The 23988-nt window shown below is 37.9% G+C and overlaps 2 protein-coding genes across 2 annotated transcripts; both read left to right on the top strand.

Annotated features, from left to right (window-relative positions):
• Positions 1-6639: 6639 nt before the first annotated feature.
• On the top strand, positions 6640-19558 carry LOC121507100 (proline/arginine-rich end leucine-rich repeat protein). The gene is made up of 7 exons (XM_041783256.1): positions 6640-6773; positions 13277-13724; positions 14803-14988; positions 15100-15257; positions 15382-15578; positions 18266-18341; positions 18480-19558. Exons 2-7 carry the CDS (start codon positions 13293-13295, stop codon positions 18568-18570), a joined length of 1140 nt encoding a protein of 379 aa, XP_041639190.1. The 5' UTR covers positions 6640-6773; positions 13277-13292; the 3' UTR covers positions 18571-19558.
• A 204-nt stretch (positions 19559-19762) lies between these two features.
• il19l (interleukin 19 like) lies at positions 19763-23479 on the top strand. The gene is given in 7 exon segments (XM_041783257.1): positions 19763-21592; positions 21791-21804; positions 21807-21970; positions 22162-22224; positions 22361-22513; positions 22609-22671; positions 23059-23479. Coding segments are annotated over 7 exon segments (666 nt in total). The 5' UTR covers positions 19763-21470; the 3' UTR covers positions 23146-23479.
• The last annotated feature ends 509 nt before the right edge of the window (positions 23480-23988 follow it).

Here is a 23988-nt window from a genome sequence, read left to right as displayed (position 1 = left end):
ACCCAATCATGGTACTATCAGCTATAAACTGTGTACAACTATGTATGTTCCAGATTTTTTGTGAGCATTTTAAAACTTTCTCACTTTTCTTGCCCCTGTCCCAACTTTTATGGAATTTGTTGCAAACACTTGATTCATAAAGTATGTATATTTCAAAAAAAACAAACAACAAAAAAAAACCCCAACAATAAAACATATTAGTTTGAACATCAAATATATAGTCTTTATACAGATTTCAATTCACTATATTTTTAAAAGGATATGCAAATCACTGTATTCTGTTTTTATTCATTTATATTTTACACAAATTTCCAACTTTTTTTTTTAGAATTGTGGTTTATATAAAAAGCAAAATTACTGTGTTAGTCCAACTAAAATGAGACCTTTGAATGCATGTTAATATGTTAGTCTGGCCCAAGGTTGTTATAGTTAACTTAAATTAACTAAATAACTAAAACTAAAATTCAAAAATCATTTTAGTTAACTGAAACAAAATAAAAACTAAGCTTGACCAAAAAAATGAAAACTAACTAAAACTGTATAGTGCCTTTACAAAACTAACTAAAATAAAATAGAAATGGAGACAAAATATCCCTAGTTTTAGTCTTTGACACAACCATACTGACTGGCACCTACGCACAAGTCTGTGGATAGTAAAATTGCCTGATCTGATTGGTTAAGACTTCAGACAGTAGTAGTTTTATGCCTGAAGTTGTATTCAAACATCATCATTAAGTAAATAAAATGATAAATGAAGAATAGCCTGTTTGAATATGTTTTTAAAAATTTATGACGCTCACTCAGCCCCTACATTTCTCCGTAAAAAATTAAAACTAACACTAAAACTAATAAAAACTAAACTAAAACGAAACATTTTGCAAAATAAAACTAAACTAAACTAATAAACCAGCAAACTAATAAAAACTAAACTAAAATCAAACATAGAAAGTGAAAACAAAATAAAAATAGAAACTAATGAAAAATCCAAAACTATTATAACCTTGGTCTGGCCTAAATCATACTTATTTTTTTATATTTTTTTTTTTAAGTCAGACTAACACACATACACAATGTGGTAGAAGATTTATTTTCTCTTGCATGTATACATCTCATTCAGACCAGACTAGATTTAGTGTTCTGCTCCATAGACTCTATGCAATGTTTCGAACTGGAAACCTAACAGCATACATGCAAAGTTTAGCAGGAGTCACATTATCATATGTCTTTGGATATGACCATGAGCTACAAGTACAGCGTTCATCTTATCTGTATCAAAAGTAATTTGCAGCAGCTCAGTGTGAAGTTTGTTCAGGTTTTCACCATTAAACAGTTAACTGCTTGCTAACCTGTTAGCAAGGTCAACAAGAAAAAGGTCCATAACTTGCTCTGAGGGGAACATCTTCATCTATTTTCATGCTACCATCATCGTATGGTTTCTCTCTTAGAAAAGGACACTTCTCCTGTTGAATTGGCTAATCGGGCTATTACCATAGCTCAAGTTTACTATGCATGTAAGCATATGTGGGTGGGGGGGTGGGGGTTTATGTTCAATAGGAAACTAAAAGTACTCATTACACTAGTAGCATAATGTTAATGACATAATAACTTAAGATAGTTAATTTATTTGAAAACAAACCGTAGCCTGTCCCTCAAACTAACTTAAAGATTGTTCAAAAGTCTCAAACTAAACATTACAGATGTCTGAATGGTTTGTCTTTCAAGGATTTCATATATTATTTAGGGAATCTGTAGTCATTCTGTGTCATCACTTGGGCCAGAGAAAATGTTCAACATTTCCAGGATGCGTATTCATTTCCAGGATTTTCCACAGAACTTTTGGATATGATAAACTGGGTGTGTCCTGCTTAGCCTGAGTATGTATACAGCATGCAGACGATGCAGTATCAGCTTGTTTTAGAGGGGAAATGCACCAGAAAAGAGCCTGTAAATATTGGGGATAAAGTAAGTATTCCCATGACTGTGTTTCCTCTGGAAACATTTCTGCCTAAAGCTCATGCATGTCTCCTTTAAATCAAACAGTCCAATCACCCAAATGACTCTAAATGACAGAACAGGCTGTTCTTGGAAATTTCTCAGATTATTATACAAACCAAGTCATCTTGGGCTGGAGCCTGAGCCTGTCTCGCTCTCTCCATCTGTTTGGAAAAACATCTGCTGCAGTATTTATTAGCATGAGGACTGCTGCTTAAAGATTTCCTGCAATTAAAAGGAGGATCTCAGCCCTTTAAATATCACTCTTCTTGAATCAACAGGTTGAATTCAGCTCTAAAAACAGAACATCCCACCATGGCTGTCCAGACGATCAGTATCTGAAGTCTTCAGACCAAACAGTTACATTCCACAGGCTATCTGACCCAGTTTTAAGAGGCAACACCAAAACCCACAGTTTAATCCACAAAGTTTGGCTTCTTGAGATTTATTACACACAATGTGAAATACAATACAGACAATGCATTCCTAGGATGGCATGTAGAATACAGGCAGAATCAAAAAGGGGTTGTATCTTGATGGCCATAGGCACAAAAGTCAAAGTTTGTAAGAAAAACTGCAGCAATAAACACTCTTTAAAGACATCATGGGGGCTCAGTTCCTGCAAAAGCTTGAGAGTAAATGTTTAATAGATAGCGAATTGATGCATTCTTACTGGCAGACAGCCTATAAAGCTTCAGATTAGAGCTCTCTGTCAGCAAAGTTTTATGGCAAGTTCAGCTGTTAAGGTATTCAAATAAAACAAATTAAGTTTTATCATGTGCCAGGTTTGATCATGAACAATTAGTTTAAAGAAGGTCATAGTGTAAAATTATCAGCTGTTTTCCTTCTAACTCTATAGGAAAGAATAACTATTTTTATTTAATTCTGTACTGAAAATTCTCTGGTACAGTTACTTAAAATGCACTGTTACCTTGTATTGTCCCTCTTAGGCTCCTGTACCTGTGAATTACATTAGGCACCACTGATTCAACACCAGGACTAATCTGATGACTTCAACATTTAACATTTCTGTTTTTGAAATATGTCTCCTCCATCTCCTACTGCTTACTAATAATTGCCTCTCATATGTTTTGATGTGGCGATCGCATAAAATTTACAGGAGTTCTGACAATGTTAAACATTTCTGGCAACTTTTAATACCAATATTCTAGTCCTCAGAGGTAAAAGATTGTGATTGACTTGAAATTATGGAAAGCCCCTGAAACATTCCATAGGTAAGTAGGTTAATTGTCAACAGGTAACAGTACTATTATTGAGTATAAAAGGAGGACTCTTGAAAGGCTCAGTTGTTCACAATCCAAGGGCGGCACAAGATTCTCCATTTTGTGAAAGACTGCATGGGAAATAAGTTCAACGGTTTATGAACAATGTTTCTTAACCTGTAGTTTTAAGGAATTCAGAGTGCCGGTGCCTAAGCAGTACCTGAATCAACACTTTTGAGAGAAAAAAACGTGTTAAAAGACGGTTGGAAAATAAAAAGCTGTCTGGGTATCCTAAAGGCTTTGCAGAAATATCTTTTAAAGATACCATTCAAACATGGGATAAGAGGTTACCATTAATACAGAGAGGTACATGTAGACTTTGGAGCAACACATGCTTCCATCAAGACATCTTTTTCAGGGATGTCTCTGCTTATTTCAGCAAGACAATGCCAAGACACTGTCTGCACAAGTTACAACAGCACTGATTCAATGTTAAAGATACAATATGCAAAATCTTTGTACCGAAATATATATTAATTTAAAAAGTGAACATTCCTATGTTAGATATTGTTTTTAATTGAGGGGAGAGCTTTCTGGGGCCCAGCCAAATCCCCCGACCATAGAGGTCAGAAAAATCTTGATCCATTGTACGGTTGAACTGTCATGACCACATTTTACCTTATATTTTTAATCTGAATAACAACCACTCTTATCAAAGCAGCATTATTTATGCTGTAGTATCAAGCCTTCATAGACTTCTAAAAAATGTAAACCCATCCATCCATCCATTTTCTATACCGCTTATCCCGTTAGGGGTCACGGGGGCACTGGAGCCTATCCCTGCTGTCATTGGGCGAGAGGTGGAGTACACCCTGGACTGGTTACCAGTCAATCGCAGGGCTGACATATAGAGACAGACAACCTAGCACGCTCACACTCACACCTATGGCTGATTTAGAGTGATCAGTTAACCCAACAAGCATGTCTTTGGTGGTGGGAGGAAGCCAGAGTACTCAGAGAGAACCCACGCATGCACGGGGAGAACATCCAAACTCCACATAGAAAGGCCCTGGCCTAAAGTGAACCAGCAACCTTCTTGCTGTGAGGCAACAGCGCTAACCCCTGTGCAGCCCAAATGTAAACCCCTTTGCTTGAAATAGAATTAAAATGGGTTAAAAAAAGCAAACATTGGCAGAAAAGGTGGTGAAATGGAACTTGATTTCCAGCAGATATGGGTTAAAAGTGGTCAACATGTGTGTAAAGTGGCAAAAATGGGGGGCTCCTGGCAGGAGGCAGGCTTTCTGGTAGCTGACAGAGGTTGTGTGTTCAATCACCCAAATTCACCTCAGTACCCCCAACACTCGACATTTTAAGCAAGCACTGCTCGCATGTCCACCTCCAGACTCCTTCACTTATTGTTTTGAATTGTTCTTTGTTCAATAAAAACAGCACCTCATAAGGCGTATTTACAAAACAGTAAACTGAAGTATTTTGTTTCTATTAATACATTTCTCATAATGAGGGAGAAATGCACTTAAAAGTGCACTTCCTCATTCACGCTGGAATCAGTCCCAAGAAGTGCATGTGCTCTGGTGTTGCTTCTAGCTTCCACTTTTGCATGAAAGAAATTTATGAATGAAAACAAAACGTTGGTTTTGTGTTTAATAACCATGCCTTATGAGGGGCCTTCTTATTGAATGAAGTCCTTGATTCAAAAAAATAAGTAAACAGTGGAGATGGACGGAGCTGGTCAGGTCTATACTTGTCATATAGTGTTAATGTTTTGGGCGAGAGCCCCCCGGCGATGGAATTTTACATAGTGTGTGTTGAAAAAGGTTGGGTATTAGACCTGCCTCCATGCAGTTCAGACTTGTCTCTTACTGAAAAAGTTTGGTGCATAATGAAGCATAAAATAAGACACTGGTAACCCTGCACTACTGTGAAACTCAAGATATGGGGAAGAATGAGAAAGATTCCAATTTCAATACTTCAACAGTGTCATCAGTCCCCAGATTCTTACAGAATGTTGTTAGAAAAAACCACAATGTAATGCACTGATAAACATGCTCCTGTCCCAACTTTTTAGAATGTGTTGCGGGCATAAAATTCAGAATGTGTTCATATATCAAATTAAAAAAAACATTGCATTCTATCAGTTTGAGCATCAAATATCCATGTGCTGTATTCAACTGAACCAAAGTTTATGGATTGCAAATCATTGAATTCTGTTTTATTCACGCTTTACACAATGTCCCAACTGTTTGGAATAGGAGTTTGTAGATTCATTTTTGCCAAAACTTTATTACAGGCTTGATAGACAAAATATTCAGCTGAATAATGAGCAGCTATTTCCAATGACATCATCCTTACAAGCAGCACAAAATAAAACTCTTAGAGGAAATGAGGTCACTGGGGTTGATCGGTAAAGGTGTTGAATATCTTTCTTGGCATGTCACTTTGATGGTAGCAGAAAAGATGAGAGAGAAAAAGCAGACACCCAAAAAATGACATATTTGTGCCTACACCCATTTCTCTCCCTGTGGCTTATTAGTTGAAGTCTTTTCCTTGCTGGGACCAGTTTGGACCAGATGTTTGGCCCAGATGTGCTCAGTATCCAGAATATGGAGACAGCAGAGCAGTAAGGAGAATTTATGAATAGAAAAAGAAAGTGAGCAGGAAAGTGGGAGGAGGCACTCGTATGTACATCTGTGTAAGGAACTGCTCCCCACATATGCTCACCTCATTATCGTCCTGCTGCAGCTCACTCTGCAGGAATGCAGGGAAACAAACACATGTCCAAGTCCTTGCCCTTAGTGACACATAAACACACACATTAGAGGAGCTACACTGTGTTAATCACAGTGAACCCCACTTCCTGAAATACCCTCTACAACACCAGCCTGCATGCCCAAGCTGGACCTCAGTAATCAGACTGTTTTACAGATGCTGGAGGGGAGCAGAAATCCTGCTGGACATAGTGACACAGAAAAGATGGAGAGATGCTGCTAATGAAAAGCACATGACTGAACAGGAGTGCAGTCATCTAAACAATAGTTGGGTGGGTGGGAGACAGTCAGGCTTCCCTGTGCAGAAAAGGACCAGTATCAACATTTCTCAAACTTTGGATACTGAAACAAATGATCTTTCTTCTGCACACAAACATGCAAACAAGCACATGCATCCTTTTTTGTCTTCTTGATACAAACATTCTCATGCTTTGCTGGCGCAGAACAAAAAACTAACAAACTGTGACACAGTTAAGAAACATGAAAGAGCCTGAGGTCTTCCAAAAGGGAATTAAGATTAAACCTCGCTGGGCCTTAGCAGGCAAGCAGAGGGGGAGAAAGGAACCACTGTGACCTTCAGAGGAAAAAAGCCAGGGAACAAACCCAACAGGCTGACTTGTCCACCAAAAGAGAGAGAGGAAGAAAGAGGGAGGGCGAGGGACCAAGGGAAACTGAGGAAGAGAGGGAGGGGAAGGAGAGGAGTTAGAGAGGGAGAGAGAAGAAAAGGCAGAAAACTTGTGACTTGACAAAAGAGGGCAGGTACCAGAGGCAGGTAAGAAACTTTCTGTGTTGTTTCCAGAGGGGTGCTGCAGTAGATGTGTTTTTAATGATTTAAACATTAGAAATACAGATAGAGAGTGTGTTGGTGTGTGAAACAGAGAGACAGAAAGTGCAACAAGTGTGTATGTTTATGGACTTAGGGAGAATCCTGGCACTGGCACTGCTGAACCATGCCGGTGTGTTTCTATTGACACACTGTGCCATACAGAGCGGCACTCTGTCCTACAGGGAGCTGCAGCACACTGTGATTCAACTGAATTTTTCAATTCCTGCACAAAAACCTGGATAGTAGTTTCTTTTCAGCAGCTGATTCAGTTCAGTTGGAATATGAAGTGATCCAAATCTTACTGCTGAAAATATTTATGTGTTGACTTTGGATGATGAGGGGAATTTTCACTTCTGCAAATGAACAAATTGACACTTTCTGAAACTGAAGTTTTAATCTAAACCAACTAAAATATAAAATTCTAATGAATATTTCAAACTAGTTTTTACAAGAGAACAGAGGAAAACTGGAAAGGAATATTCTCAGGGAAATGTATTCTTCTAAAGCTATCAAGTTGTGGTGGATTGTTTTGCACTGAGCTGCACAAACTTTTATAAATCTTTGTAGAGACAATACGAAAGAAAAAAAACGACAGATTTAGACTTAAACAGACCAGACTGCCCAAAGTTGGACATGAAAAGTTGTGCTTTCTCTCTGTCAACTTAAAAAAACTTTATCTTAGATAATCATTTGCGATTGACAGTGCATACTTACTCCTTCAACTCCTCACATCTATACTGATTAATTTTTGCGCAGGCCCTTGCAGAGGTTGCCACACCCACATGAGAAAATATTTTTGCAATCTTGTTATCCTAAAAAGGAGTATCTGCTGGTGATGAATGTTTCTAAAGCAGGGCACATGTGTCTTTAATGTTTCTAGTGAATTTGTTACCAGTAGTTTCACCATGTTGAAGTGAGGGAGGACTTATAAGCGTCACAACTATCTTTATTTCTGTACAGAGACAAATCATCAGCAAAGATGCAATATATATAACATCACATATTTCATCTCTGCTATGACTCAACAAGTTTTTGGTAAGTCTGATTAGTCACAGATTTTTTTCAGATTGATTCGAGCCATATATCTGAATTGTATGGTGCATGACGTGGCTTTGTACTCAAGGCTCTTTTCGAGTTCTTGCAAAACAGTGGTGATCATTTTCAGTAAAAGGAATGACAGTGACTGTCTGCCAGAAAAGGAAAATTTAATTTGAAGGAGCTCACAATCAAAAGCTTTGTGGTGACAAATCACTGAGAATTATGTTTTTATTTATCGTCCCTGCTTTCATAACAGCAGTCTCAAGTACAGCTCTCTAACTCTGTGGCAATATTTTGCTGTTTGAATAGGCTTCTGATGGATTTCATTATTATTGTATTTAAACTCTACCTGTTGGACTAACTCTGTATTAGATGTTTAAAAGCACTATTAAGCTTTAGTCTAAGGTAGCAGATTGCAACCAACTATCAACTATTGCCCTCACCCTTCCCTGCCAAATGGACATGACAAAAAGCAGTATTCCCTTTCTTAAGTTAGTTGTGGTTTCAGATCTATAAGAAAATGGTAATGTGACATGGCAAAACTTCTGTCACTCCTGTAGCACTGTAGGCATAAAATATATTCAGGATTATTTCTTCAAATGTCTTATGGTGTGCTCATTCTGAGGAACAGTAAGTCATAATTCAGAGAGGAAGTACAATACAAGCAAAGATCTAGACAGGGGGAAACAACAAAAATCAGTCACACAGTGCCTCAAGCCAGACTGGACAAAAATGCTGCCATGCAGTGCTAGAGACCATGCACATGGTGTATCGATGCTTTTTTTAAAATGATAAAACATAAGGAGTGAAACAACCAGTAATTAACTTGAGACCACTCATTCATTTCACCATCAAGGGACCATAGAGAGGAAGAGTCAAGCAAGTGAGTTAAGGGCCTAATATGATGGAAGTAACCGGCGTCTTTCGCTGGCTAAGTGTAGCAGGCGAGAAGGAGTGTAGACCTGGATGAGAGATTCCAGACAAACAGTAGCAGTTTTAGTGACTGCTTTGTAAGCAATGATTAGAGTTTTGAATTTGATGCGAGTCGCAACTGGAAGCCAGTGTAGAGAGATGAATAGAGGAGTGACGTGAGCTCTCTTCGGTTGGTTGAAGACCAGATGTGCTGGATCAGTTGCAGAGGTCTAAATGTGCATGCAGGGAGGCCTCTTAGTCAGTGTTAATTTTAGCAGCTATTTTAATTTTTGTCTTAGTTGTAGTCTTTAAATGAAATGCGTTTTAGTTGTAGTCACATTTTAGTCATTTCTACCCTTTTTAGTTTTAGTCTAATTTTAGACGACAAAAACTCAAAGCATTTTAGTCCTGTTTTAGTCCATACAAAGTCCTCACATTACTTTTAGTCCAAGCATTTATTTTCTTGCCTGAATCTAGTACCAAATCATGGTAGTGTGATCTATGTACTCTGCCAAACCTGAGGTCCCTGCTTTCTACAGCTGAGAGGTAGAATAGCTACAGCTGCATTGTTTTTTGACAGTTTTACCCACAGTGGAGAAATATCACCGATTTCGAATGTCCAACGAAACTACATTACATTTCAGTCTAGTTTTAGTCATGCTGACAAAAACTAAACTTAGTTTTAGCCAGTTTCAGTCATCACAGATCTATTTTTGCTAGTCTTGGTCTAGTTTTTGTCATGGAAAAAAAAGGCTGTCGAAGAACATTTTTAGTCATAGTCTGAGTTGACGAAATTAACACTGCTGCGAGTAATGCATTGCAGTCAATGTTCGATATTACAAGAGCCCGTGCCAGGAGCTGTGCTGCATGCTCTGTCAGGTAGGGTCTCATCCTCTTGATGTTACAATGAGTAAATCAGCAAGACCAAGCAATAGAGGCCACAAGAACCTTGATAAGTTAAACTGAACAGTAGAGAAAGTTCAAGCAGCTTGCGATAACTTGAAACACTGTTTTTTGACTGAAATGTCATTTTCAAGGAAGATAGAAGTAGCAAGTAAGAAAATATCAATCACTTCTAAGTCTGACATGATTTGTTTTCTGTCCTGTGTTGGAAAAATTTCAGTAGCAATTCCTTTAGTGTAAAATAGTTAAGTAGTTAAATGCAGGTGACAAAAAGCTTTTACAAGAGAAAATCCCCAGGATCTCTTATTTTCTGTGAAAAAAATGAATGCACTCTGAAGTAATTTATACTATTCTATCTATAAAGAACAAGTTCTAGCCAAATAAAAAAGGCATATATAATGCTTGATGTCTTGCAAGATCTTTGTGTCGACTTCATGGGTAATTAGAAAAGCACTCGGAGAGCGCAGACCTCCGCCATTAGCCCTTTCTCCCAGTAGTGAAGAATCCTCTAAAACAATCCTGGATCCGTCCCCATGTGCCCCCCACCACGGCATTCGCCAATTACTCACTCCCTGGTGGGGTGGTAAAACGGTGAGGCAAAGCATTGGCTTCGCTACGGGTGCCAACAGATGCACCCATGGTCTCACCAGACGACTGGAAGTCATGGCAGAGGGTGAATAGTCCTCTATTCCTCCCAGTATTGTGAGTATTCTCACTACAATTCGCTGTCTTTCTCTCTGTTACACTCCGACTAGTCTCCTCGACCAGGCGTACATCTTTCAAACTGTATAAACTCCAAAACTTTGAATAGAAACACACCCCAAAACTGCTACTGGGATTGAACTTACTCATGTCCGCCATCTCCTGGTGTAAAGTAGTAACAGCGCAGACCTCCGCCATTAGCCCTATCTCCCAATAGTACAGAATCCTTTTAAAAAATCCAGACGGTGATCCAAAACACTCCCAAAATCTAATGAGTTCTTGCTTATGCCATTTCTGACATTTCCTGAACATTTCATTAAAATCTTTTTGAGTTATGTTGCTAACAAACTAACAAATGCACAAACCCACCTGATCACATAACCTCCTTGGCGGAGGTAAAAAGCAAACTCTCCAATAAGCTAACACACGTGCTTGAGTGTCATGTAGAAGACAGAGTGGTGCACTCAGCCTCTTATGTTCAGAAACAGTATTACAACAACAAACATCGCAAAGGCCTTTTTCCACTTATTATCAGCAAATAAAGTAGCCTGAAAACAAAATAAGATTTTCTGTGATTTTCTCAAACATGTGAGAGGAAATAACAAACATATTATCACTTGTCTATCAGGGCTTCCTTAGTGTCTTTCATTGCATCACACGTGCTTCATCAGCAGGTGTAGTCTTCTAATTCTCTCCTGTTCTGCTGAACAGAAACACAACATTTAACTTACCAACAGAAAAGCAATAATAATGGAGCTGCCAATCCTGACATGTAACAGTTTAAATGGTCTTAAGTAACTAATTATAGCTTTCAAAATGTGAAAGTCTGCCAAGAAAGTGGCATAATTCAAGAAGAAAATAAGGTTGCTTTTATAAAACAGACCATACGCAAGTAAAAATGATTCTTATGTTTTTTTAATTTTCTAGTCAGACTCCAGTCCCATCTCTGAGCATGAAGGGGTTGGCTCTTTGTCCTTATACTGCAGGCAGTCAGTAGGGGGCGCTCTAGATGTTTTGGCTTCATGTTTGGGAGGCATCTCTTGATATGGTCGGTTTGTTGTACCAATAAATCAGGACATAATAAAAGTTCACTCTTAAATTTAAGTCAAATTGTAATTACAGATATTAATTTTCAAATAAAAATCAATGATGTGTAATGTGAATGTAGTCATTGTTCAGTGATGATAATCCTCCAAAGGATCTGATTTACTTACCAAGGTCAAAAAAAAAAAAAAAAACACTTATGAGTCAGTCTTGACTCACCCTTCAGGCTGCTGGTTTACACAACAGCAGCAGTATGAGCAGAGCTGGTTCTGGTTAGGAGGATATGGGAGGTTCTCAGAGACTTTAGAGGAAAAAGGAAGGGTAGTGCCAACAAAGAAAGAAAAGCTCAATTTGTTTTTTCAGGCAGGAGCGACGCTGGCACTGATCCCAATTCCTGCTTTGTGTTTTATATGTGATGTTTATCAATCAGTTACAGGCGTGCCTCATTGAAGCAGAGGGATTGAAAACTAATGGTGCATCAGTGCTGAAGCACAGTGCATATACCTTGTTTTGACAGCTGTGTGGTGATTACTTGCATCAGGCTAATGATAACAATGGATAGTGTACAGGAACAAATGCATGCAAAAATCCCACACTTTAGGATGAAGACATGAGAGAGGATTTCCACTGAAATGTAAACGCTTTGTGATGCCAGGTTAAATATCTACTGTACATCCATGTGTGTTTGTAGCAATCTTAGTCCAGGCCTGGGTTAGTATTACTTTGTAGACACAGAACAGACCCAACCCATACAAGATGTACGCAGTGTTAGATATATTTATTTCTACTAAATGTGACTTATTATACACATTTTCCTGCTACACTGACTAAGCTTTAAACTCTTCAGATAATTTAAATATTTTAAAACATTAATGTTAAAATATAACCAAATGTGAAATATGCAGGTTCTTAAATCAGTTCAGCTCTTGAAAGAATTCAGCCCTAACACTTACCACAACACTAACTTGTATCACAAACCTGACCATGACTATTTATGACAGCATGAGTTTACCTCTCCTTGCAATAATTTCATTTTATCAGTTGTAAAATGATACACACATGATACATTTCTCCATCAAAGTCTCAGATAGATAGAGCACAGTTTCCTCTAAGCCCTCTCATGGGTCAAGGAGCCTCAACCTTCCAGGCCTTTAGTTTTCCTCTCAACAAATCTCTCTGGACCAGAGTAACAAAAGAGCCTTTATCCCAAAACTCTCTCCCTCATAAGTACTAATTTCCTGTTTCACTATCTGCCCCTCCTCTACTGCCTACTCTCGCTTCACTTTCTCACTTATGCAACCATGTGGACAGCTCCCATCTTCTATTTGTGTAATGACTAGGAATAAGCAATGCATGTAACAGTATGACTCAAAAATGTTTCCTGACTTCTCACATTAATAGAAAAGAATCTAGAAAAGCTAAATGGATGTTTTAGAAAGAAGACTGTTCTCCTGGAAGTAATTTGATTACTAAATAATATTGCAGTTGGTCAACAGATTTACAGTCTTTTAGAATTTATGGATATGATCCATCATAAACCTGCTTCATATTTTTTTAATTTAGATTTAACAGTGCTGGTTTGTTCTGTCCTGGTTTTATCCCAAACCACAACATGCACTGAAAAATCTCCAAATGTCTGTCCAAAAATGTTCCAGAGCCCTCTTCTACAAATTAGAACAATTAAGACAGCTATTTACTTGAGTTTTAAATGTAACTTAATTTTTTTCTCACAAAAGACCACCCACACAGAGCAAGAACCACAGAAGGATGAATGTACCAATGTGTGAGCAGGGAGAACAGAGACTGATGGCTGATCATACATTTAATAAAACATCTCTCTCTCTGTTTAGACTCTGTCGTAGGACCATGAAGGCCGGCGTGGGACTCTTCTCTGCATTGGCTCTGTTCCTCCTGGTGGGGGCAGTGTTCAGCCAGAGACTTCGGCCAAAGAAGCCCACCAAGCGCCCAGGCACCACCAGGAAGCCTTTTGTCCCCCAGCCTCCTGGACCGGCACAGCCAGAGCCCCAGGAACCTACAGACTTCCCCCCACCCATCCTGGGGCCTCCTTCAATATATCCTGACTGTCCCCGAGAGTGTTTATGCTCCCCGAATTATCCAAATTCTCTCAACTGTGAGAACCGGAACATCCGTGTGATCCCTGTCATCCCGTCTAGAACCCACTATCTGTACCTGCAGAACAACTACATCTCAGAGTTGACAGCAGAGCCATTCTCCAATGCCAGTGAGATACGCTGGATCAACTTGGCAAATAACCGCATTCATCGAATAAACAAGCAGGTCAGAAAGTTTCTCAGATGTATGATTTATGATTTATGAATCTCTTTAAAATCTTTGAAATGGAGTGCAGATGGCACAATGATTTGGCCATGTCTGGCCCAATGTATGGAAGCTGACCTTCCAAGTTTAAATCTAACCCTTGGCTCCTTTCCTGCATGTCATCCCCCACTCTCCAACCTGATACCCAACTCAATCCACCAGTGTTAATTTTCGACAAAGACAAAAATGTCTGTCGACAGCCTTTTTTTCCATGACAAAAACTAAACTAAGACTAACAAAAATAGATCTGTGATGGCTGAAACTGACTAAAACTAAGTTTAGTTTTTGTCAGCATGACTAACACTGGACTGAAATGTAATGTAGTTTTCGTTGGACATTCAAAATCTGTGATATTTCTCCACTGTGGGTAAACCTGTCAAAAAACAATGCAGCTGTAGCTATTCTGCCTCTCAGCTGTATAAAAGCAGGGACCCCAGGTTTGGCAGAGTGCATAAAACACACTACCATGACTTGGTATAAGATTTAGGCAAGAAAATAAATGCTTGGACTAAAGACTAAAATGTTAGGACTTTGTATGGACTAAAAGTTTTATGGACTAAGAGTTTTCGTCGACTAAAATGTGACTAAAACCAAAATGCATTTCATTTTAAAGACTAAAACTAAGACAAAAATTTAAAATAGCTGCCAAAATTAACACTGCACTGTCCTGTCCTCTTGTAACAAAGGCAAAAAAACTAAATAACAATCCTGAAAAACTCTAAAATTACAGATAATCTGATGCTCTTTTCCAAATCCTCTTTTCAGTTGTGATACCTGGACTAATGAATCTGTCAACAGTTATTAACCCAAAGATACCAGTAGATTACAACAAGTGCTTAAAATGCACTTAGTTTGTTAGCGTCACATGATAATGTCACTAAAATCTGTCAGATTCTTAAAGGGCTAATAAATTCGGGAATCGGATAAAAACATTGACTTGTGAACTAAGTGACTTCATCATAGTTTTTTCTATTGTATATCAGAGGCCAATATTGATATCTGTAGAAAAAAAATATTGTTTTGTATCTCTCTTGTGAAGGTGTTTGAGAAGATCCCAGCACTGCTGTACCTCTATGCACAGCGTAACCAGCTGAAAGAGGTGCCCCCAGGTCTCCCAAGCAGCCTTGAGCAGCTCCGCCTTGGTAGAAATCGAATCTCTAAGATCCCCTCTGGTGCCTTCAGCAAGATGGGGAACCTGACTCTCCTTGACCTGTACCACAACCAGGTGAACCTCTGTTTATTACTACCATGCATTTTGCCTATGTAGATATGTCAGCCATAACTTCCTGTAAGCATTCTGGATTAGCCAATAACAGTCTGATGACTTGTCTTCCAGCTGAGTGACACCGGCCTGGGACAAAACACATTTAAAGACCTAAAGGGCCTCATGCAGCTCAATCTGGCCCACAATGTCCTGAAAAAGATGCCTGTTGGTATACCTAATGGCCTCATACAGCTTTTCCTGGACAAGAACAGTATAGATGACATCCCAAAGCAAGTATAGAGAACACAGAGAAGTGTCACAGAGATGAAGGCCACAGATGCATAACACAACGCAATAATATTCACTTGTTGGAAATCTTACTCTTGTTCTTCTCATCCACTGTCTTCTTGTTAGAGACTACTTCAAAGACTTCACCCACCTGGCATTTGTGAGGCTGAATCGCAATCAGCTGAGTGATAAAGGTATTCCTAAAAATGTGTTCAACATATCCACCCTGCTGGACCTGCAGCTGTCCCACAACCAGCTCTCTTCAGTTCCTAAATTCAGCAGTCATCTGGAGCACCTGCATCTTGACCACAACAGCATTGAGAGTAAGCATTCAACGCCATCCTAAGCACTTTTGGGTAAAGAACAAAGATGTTCTTCTGAGATCATATGTGTGAGAAGAGACATCATACCTAACACTGCTCTGATTGTTTTATTAAATGATACGGACATATGGCTCACAACTTTACTGTTTTGGTTCAGTTTGGCAAAAACAAACAGGCAGCTATTTAACATAAAAAGCTTATATGAACTCTTCATACATCGCCGACCAACACAAAGACAAACTGAGCCTCAAGCTGGTGAATACAGTGGAGCACTAACTGCTCCAACTCTTGAATGGAAAAAACAGAAGACTTTCCCTGATGAGACTGCTGTTTTTTCCATTGTAAAATCAAAGTAAACATTCATTTTGTTTTTATCCAAATACTAATTGTTTAAGAAACCAAAAACAGCAGTTTTGCTGCCAAAAGTTAACCCGACTGTGATTATTCACAGTCCACTTGTAAGAGAGGCTTTGTGGTAGAGATGGGCAGACAACAGACAGTGGTACCTCATGCATAAGTATGATAATCTGAGAGGGCTTCTATATTTGGCAGGTCAGAAATAAGAATCTGTAGAGGAATTGAGGATCAAAATAAAATAACTTTAACAAACAGCTGTCTCAAAAGATAGAGGTGAAACAAAGCTAACCATAGAACATGGGGTATTTAATTCTAGTTCATGCCAACACAGTCCTGGGAAAATGAGTGCTGCTCCGTTAAACATTAGGTCAACGTTAATTGGATATGATTTTGAGTTTGACTGTCCCTTGAATCACTTCACTTAATAATATATTTGATGGACAGGGAAAATGATAATCCAATCTTTCTGCATTAATATGTTTTATTGAGGCTAAAAAGGCCTTTAAATCCCATTGGACACACCCAATTGATACCAAACAATAGCTGTGTAGTTTAATCATGTCTTCAAATTATCTCACAAATCATTTGAAAATAGAGCATTAAAAGTGCTTTTATAAAGCCTTCTTAGGTAGTCTAATACATGGATTAAATTACATGCTTTCAGCAGTCACTCTGAAAATTTGAAGAACAAGGAAAGATATCAGTAGATTGTACAGTGATATTTGAGGGCTTTACTCATATTTTTTTGAGAGTCATCCTGCCCCCCAGTGGCAAAAGGAAGACCATTACAGCTTTATCTTAATAAACTTCAGAAGCTTTCTCATGTATTTTGAAATTCTGTCCCAACTTCAGTGAGAGAGTTGTAATTTAAAAGCAATGTAAGTAGTTGGGCTAAAATGTTAACATGGCTACTCCTGGTATGAGTACTACTGTTTTTTGACGTGTACTTGGAAACATCTTCATGAGCATTTTTAAGAACAACAATGACTCAGTGTGTTGCAACATGATGGCACCTTTCAAGCATTAGTGGTTTTACCGTAAGGCTAATTGCCTGGCGCCTAATGCTCCAAGAGGCCTAAATATGTAGTCATTAAAAGTGTGCATCAAATTTATTGTATATGTCTGGAAATACTTTTATGTCATGGATTTTGAATTAAAAAAAAGTTGCCTCAAACCTCAGACCTCAAAAGAGCCATCCACACCAGACAGCCTAAGAATATGGGTGAGTTAAAGCAGTTATGTAAGGATGAATGGTCCAAAATCTTCCTGAAAGTTGTGCAGGTCTGATCAGCAGCTACCAGAAGTGCTTGGTTGAGGTGATTGCTGCCAAAGGAGGCTCAACCAGTTATCAAATCCAGGGTTCACTTACTTTTTCCAGCAGCACTGTGCATGTTAAATGGGTGTGTTCAATAAAGACGTGAAATATAGTCGGCTGCGTGGTGTTAGGTTGAGCGCATTGTGTTTGTCTCTACTTGTGACTTAGATACTGATCAGATCGCATTTGACACCCAACTCATGCATAAAACTAGATCATTTCAAAGGCTTCGCAAACTTTCACTTGCCATTGTAGATGTGGTGAGTTAGACTTATAATGTTTACCCAAGAGTTAATGCATTACTGTTTGGTGTTTGAGTATAAACTGTATTTTTCTAATATAGGTATGTCCTCCTGTAGTTCTCTGTTTTTGTTACCCCAGAAAGATACTTCAAAATATTTTGTCAAAGTTTCACTGCTTTTAGGAAGGTTATGTTCTCTGTCTGGGGACTCCTTATTATTAAAATGTACTACCTCTGTGGATCTGAAGATATTCAACAGCGTCTGCTGATTATTTAGCACTGATTTCTTAATATTGTTTATTCTGTTTTTGTTTTTCTTAAGGTCTGGAAGAGACTGTCTAAATTTTGATCTAATTATTTAAAATATGCTGTTAGAGCAATAATGTTAAGAGTATTTCTAATTCAAGACTGAAGCAGAAGGAGTTGTTCTAGACAGGGCCAAAAGCCAAAATTCAAGCCAGCACAGAAAATAAATCACCCGTCAGATGTAGCTCCTACTGTTGCTGTTTCTGGGATTATTGCATTGTTTGAATTTGTCGCTGTTGTTTCATCTGTAATGTAATTATTCTCATCTACTCTGCTGCATGATCTCATTTGTGTGCTTTACAGTTTTTTTCCACATCACTTTAAAACTGTTTTAAAAAGGAACAAATTAAATCAAAATTAATTTGATAGTAATGGAAACTTTATTGTTCAATTGTCTGTTTTTCCTGCTTCTTTATAGGAAAACATTTGGAAGTGCTTAACATTTATGATGGTGTATTTCCCTGACAGGCATTAACGGCACCCTGATCTGCCCATACAGCATTGAGGCAGTCATGAACGATCACGATCTGACACCCAGGCTAAGGTACGTCAAATTCTGTCAGATCTTGGCTCCTAACAGTATGTGCAGGCACAGAGACAAACTTTAACAAGAAATAAACAGGAACCAAATATTAATTGTAGTAATTGTAGTGTGATTAAAGAACCTGTTCTGTTGCCTCAGGTATCTGCGTTTGGACGGGAATCACCTAAGTCCTCCCATCCCAGTGGATGTCATCATGTGCTTCAGACACCTCCACTCTATCGTCATTTAGGAGAAGAACCATGCCCAGAAGCCTGAGGGCATGTTCATGCACAAACTACACACAGACAAAGAACACATAAACACACATGCCATGCACAAATACACACCGGCGGTAAACACAAACTGCTAATTTAAGCACAATCTATGAAAATGAATTGACTGTAAAGTTTTTCAGGCTTTGTTTGTTTAATGAATGGAAACAAAAGAGCAATAAGACTGAACTATGAACTTTAGAAAGAGTGTATTTACTACATTTTTTTTTGTATTTAGAAGGAGTTATAGTTTAGTCATTTTTATCATCAAATTACAATGCAAAAGGATAAAGCCTGAAAATACAAGTACACTGACAGGCATGCTACAGTTGAGAAGGTAGTTATGATCACTAGCAAATGTGACCAGAGGAAAGCTGCAGTGGATGCAAGCCGAACCTGTCAAGAACTTTAGAACTATCATACAGTTTAAACTGTCTTAAATGTGCCTGGGATTTCCAAGGTGCTTCATTTTAAAATAACATTTATTTTAGGGATGCACAATATTATCGGCATGATATCGGTATCAGCAGATATTAGCCTAAAATAGATAATTATTGGTATCGATAGGTATAAAAAATGCTGCTGATATTTTGGCTATAGAAATCTGCCTTTATCAGCAAAAAAGGGTGTATGAACAAATACTTACAGACCTATGTCAGCTGAAGTCTTTTACTTGTTCATCATCGTTCAGTACACTTAAAAGTGTGTCTAAGGAAGGAAATTTGCTCATTATTAAACTTTAAAATGTGCATATTAAGGACTGAAGTTTAAGCTCTGGACTATCTTTAAATATCAGTATCGATATCAGTTGGCTAGTATTAACTTGTAAATATCGGTATATCGGATATCAGCAAAGATTAAATATAATGCGTCCCTAATTTATTTCTGTTGTCTTATAAGTTCTCTGTATATTATTCTTCTGTATAAAGAAGCCTTGTATAAATAATAAAAGTAAAACTTTTTTGATCAATTGATCCTGTTTTATGTTTTAACCCATTCAAATTACTACATAAATCCCATAAATAAAGTTTTTCTTAGGTTTTCTTTGCAGTGTGTGTTCATCCATGGTTTTTCTATCCAATTCATTTTAATACAGGTCTTTTATTTGTATCATGCACCTGAACTTGAAATTAATGTATTTATTTAATATAGAAAGTATGACTCAGGTGATTTATGAAAGTGTTAAATAATTAATCCTTGTTTGTGGTGGATAATCTTCATCTAGTTAACACAAAGCTCAGCTGTAGACGTAAATGAGCTTCATGTAACCTACGATACAAACCATTAAACGACAACATTTATGATTAATAATGTAGCCTACATGGTGGTCTCTTTACTCATAAAATCAACTAAAATATAATAACATTTGCAGTATATTAGCAGTAGTAACTTCCTCAAAGTAATAGTGAGAAAACAATGAAATAAACTCAATTAGGCTAGCCAAAGTTTTGTGAGCTTGCTAGCCTGTGGTAAAGCTGTTAGCTTAGATGTTCAGGCAAATGCCAACAGGCTAAAGTTAGCAAAGCGCTAACACCAGCAGCAGCTAGCAACAAAAACATCTGAATCAATGGATCATAACGATACCAAAACTCAAGAAAACTTACACTGTACTATTTTCTCCAGCAAAGGATATCTAGCTTCAGTTAGGCTGCACCACTGAAACCATGGCAACCGGCTATTTTCATCCCCTTGAAGCAGTGTCAGCGGCTCTCCCAGGCACTAGCGGCAAAACGGTGTTTGAGGATGTGTTTAGAACTTCAGTTGTACAAAAGCATAGTCCAGTATTTGGCATTCTTGTATAGTAGCCTATTTCTGCCACTTAAAAAAGAAAAAAAAATATGAAAGTCAGGCCATTCTAAAGAAAAAAACTTAAATTGAAATTATGACAGAAATATGCTCCCATGTAAATGAGTGACAAACGCAGAAAAGAAAAAAAATTAAAACCATAAAGTCAACTGACATATTAGCCACTTTAAGTCTTTGAGACTTGCATAACACGGTTTTTAACGACCTCTTGTGTTCAGAAATAATAGTCAAACATTCCTGAGCTGCAAATTCTTCACAGATATTTTTAACATGTAGCCTGGTTATGTGTCCTGGAGCAATATTTGGAAATTCTGCGCTTCCCTGTTTCCTTTTTTAAAAAACTATTGACACTTCTTCATGGTTTTATATTTTCCCATGGTACAGGTTCTTCCAGTTTACCTTGGACTTCCCTGTTCATGATTCTTTGCACTCTTAAGTTCATTTTCAGCAGCTGCTGAAAGTAAAGCTTGGCCAGACAAGCAGCTGAGCAGGTCCAGTAGGTGTTTCCAATCAGGACTAGACTGACAGCAAGGAAATTCCTTCAGGCGAGGGGGAGTACACTGTAAGGATTTAGAGAAAATATTTTATGAAATGCAATATTTATCTAAACATGTATATTTTTTTGAGGTTTGAGGTTTAAGGCACAGGTTCCCAAAGTCACAATTAGTGAGACACTAAGGTAAGGAGTTGTTTTGGGGTCATGGGCTAAAAATTTTGGGACCCCCTGGCCTAAGAACACAAAATATTCGTCCTTAATAGAAAAGGCCATTAAGTATCAGTCCAATTATGTAAAAGCTACTTCTTACCATGGAACAATAGTTTAACACTGTCAAGGAGTGATGACATCATCCACATGAATGACTAATTCAATAATTGTGGCCTGACTTTCATCACTAAGAGTGAAGGTGTTTCTTTACAAACCACTCGTCACAGAGGAGGAAATCCTCAATCATTCCTTGTCTTTTGTTCCAATCGAGTATTGAAACATCTGCTGGCATTTCCATAAATGTCACCACACTTCCTCCTCCTGTAAACCAATTTGTGTTCATGTACAGTTTATGCATGTGTGTGTATGTGTCTGCGTGCCGTGCCGTACCTGGTGAAATCCCCCTCAGTGGAGTATAAGAGGAGACAGCATGGAGGCACAGAGACACATCTCTCCTGGGACTCCTCTGCAGATTTACAGACATACAGGTGAGTGTTCACACTGATGATGCTGCTAAGGGTCTGGGTGATTAACCTGTAAATTCTTTGTATTTTTCCATGTTTTTAGATACATTCTAGACTTTGGGATTGATTGACTTTTTTCCTAAAAATAATAATTTTCTTGCTTGTGAAACAGAACAAAAACAAGACTCAGTAATAGAATTTTAAACAAAATGTGTCTTTTAGGTCTCCATCCAAACACCTAAAGCGATGAAGATGACACTCAGCTGCTCTCTCTGCCTGCTCTTCCTCCTCTGCTCTCTGAGTGGATTAGTGGAAAGTGGGACTCTGCGTCTTGACATTTGCTCTGTCAGTGTTCACATACATGAACTGCGCAAATATTACGCTGACATACGCTTAAATGCGGTAAGTTTTATTTTGACACAATCTAAAATTCATCATAAAGGTCAACTAAAGATGTTGACTTTTCTAGCATTACATGCAGATGTCAATAAACACAGAAAGTGAGGACAGCAAAAACACTGTATGGCACATTTAAATAAATAAAACCTGCAAGAACTAATATGGACTTTTTTCATTTGAATCTTGCATTACAGATAGCAGGAGACAGTGAGATCGGAGTGAAACTTCTGGATAAAGAACTAATAAAGAATGTTCAGGTGAGCGCTGAGTATTATTTAAATGTACTGTAGGTTGCCTGTTCTTTCTTCTATCTGATTAAAATTTTGAATATCAGTTATAATGTGTATGTGAACCCTGCCGTTATCTGACCTTTATTTGTCTTTTTTTTATTAGGAGGGACAGACATGCTGTTTCCTGCGTCTTGTGCTGCGCTTCTATATTGAGAGAGTGTTCAGCAACTATGCCTCCTCTCAGCCACAACAGCAACGCTGCTCCAGCGCTTTAGCCAACGCCTTTGTCAGCATCAGAAGAGATATACATAAATGTGTAAGTTAACAATTAATACCTTTAACAGCTGGGTGTGCTCAAGTAAAAAAACAGCAATTCAGTGTATAAATATTGGTGCTTTCTGTATTTTCCAGCACTGCCTATGTGCAGAAGAGACACAGAGGACAATCGACTCCCTGCATGCTGAGTTTAATAAGGTATGTAATGTTCAGAGCAACTCTCCTAAATATGAGCATCTCTTACCTGAAATGCCAGAAATGTTTTATGCTGAATATGTTTTTAATTATCTTAAATGAATAAGCTCTAAATCTTGATTTGAAAAAACACATTATTTCTTGTCATATTTTGAATAGGGTGGTTCAATAAAGTCCTTTGTAGTCCTATTCCAGATAGCTTTTTATCAATTTTCCCACATTTTGCTGCTTTTTTGGCCAGTTTTCACCTATTTTCAAGTTATTTTCTCAATTATGTAATTACTTTCTACTAAAGGTTTGTCAGGGTTTTTTTTTTTCCCCAGAAGACAAGGGTGTTTACTGCACTTCTGCTCATTGCTAAATAACCTGCTCTTTCTTTTCTCCGAGCAGCTGGAGATCAACCAGGCGGCCAAGAAAGCTGTTGGAGAACTGGATACTGTGCTGGATTGGCTGGAGGGCCAAAAAACACAGGCGTAATCAGGATGCAGAATCAACACAGAAGCCCTTAAAGTGCCTACACTACTTAATGTTGTCATTTAACTCTCAACCTGACCATACTTGTTGCAGGGTGAAGACTTAAAACGTGCTACTTCACCTCTGTTTACTGTGCATTTCTGTTTTGTACTTGAATAACATTTGTTTTATCCACTGACATTTTGAATGTTTTTGCAATATTTATATTACATTTGATATAAATGTTTAAGTATTTTATCAAGCATATTTATCAAAAATGATAGGTGTTAAGGTATTGTATATTTTTTCAGGTTTTTACTAAGAAAATTCATTTCATCTTCTTTGTTCCAATGTTTTATTTAATCATCAATAAAGGACAATGCTGGTAGCTACTCATTTTGAATGTTCCTTTCTTTTCTGACATCTGTGCTGTAGCATATTGGTGCTGATAAACAGTGTTTCAAGCTGATGCACTGCATCTTTAAGTGATAGTGGCCAGCATCATCAGTTTTAGCAGCAGCAGAGATGGTCAGTTTTATTACATTTAAGTGAAATCACTACTTGATGAAATTCCTGGGTACACCTGTTTGTCCAAGTTTTCATGTGGTCAGTTTTTTTTTCCATTTTGCTACAGTCTTTGCTAAAAAATCAGGCATTAGGGATAATCTAAAGTCCTGCATACAATATTCTGCCTAAGTAAGATTATGGGATCGTTGTAAGTAAAACATACTTATCAGAGTAAAAGTAGTCTCTGCGGAACAATTGCCCATGGCACTTCTCATATGGCCACATTCTTCATACCAAGGTAGCCTGTATTGTGAATGCATTTTACTCTTTTAGTTGGTCGCTGTAAACCTAAACCATCTT

The sequence above is a fragment of the Cheilinus undulatus genome, linkage group 3 (assembly GCF_018320785.1).
Source record: "Cheilinus undulatus linkage group 3, ASM1832078v1, whole genome shotgun sequence".
NCBI lineage: Eukaryota > Metazoa > Chordata > Actinopteri > Labriformes > Labridae > Cheilinus > Cheilinus undulatus.
This window is presented reverse-complemented; position numbering and strand designations above follow the sequence as displayed.

Bases quoted from the DNA above. Each gene is read 5' to 3' on its own strand.
- LOC121507100 (XM_041783256.1), top strand. From the start codon at position 13,293: ATGAAGGCCGGCGTGGGACTCTTCTCTGCATTGGCTCTGTTCCTCCTG. The intron at 13,725-14,802 runs GTCAGAAAGTTT...TCTCTTGTGAAG, and splicing joins TTCATCGAATAAACAAGCAG to GTGTTTGAGAAGATCCCAGC. The intron at 15,258-15,381 runs GCAAGTATAGAG...TCTTCTTGTTAG, and splicing joins AGTATAGATGACATCCCAAA to AGACTACTTCAAAGACTTCA.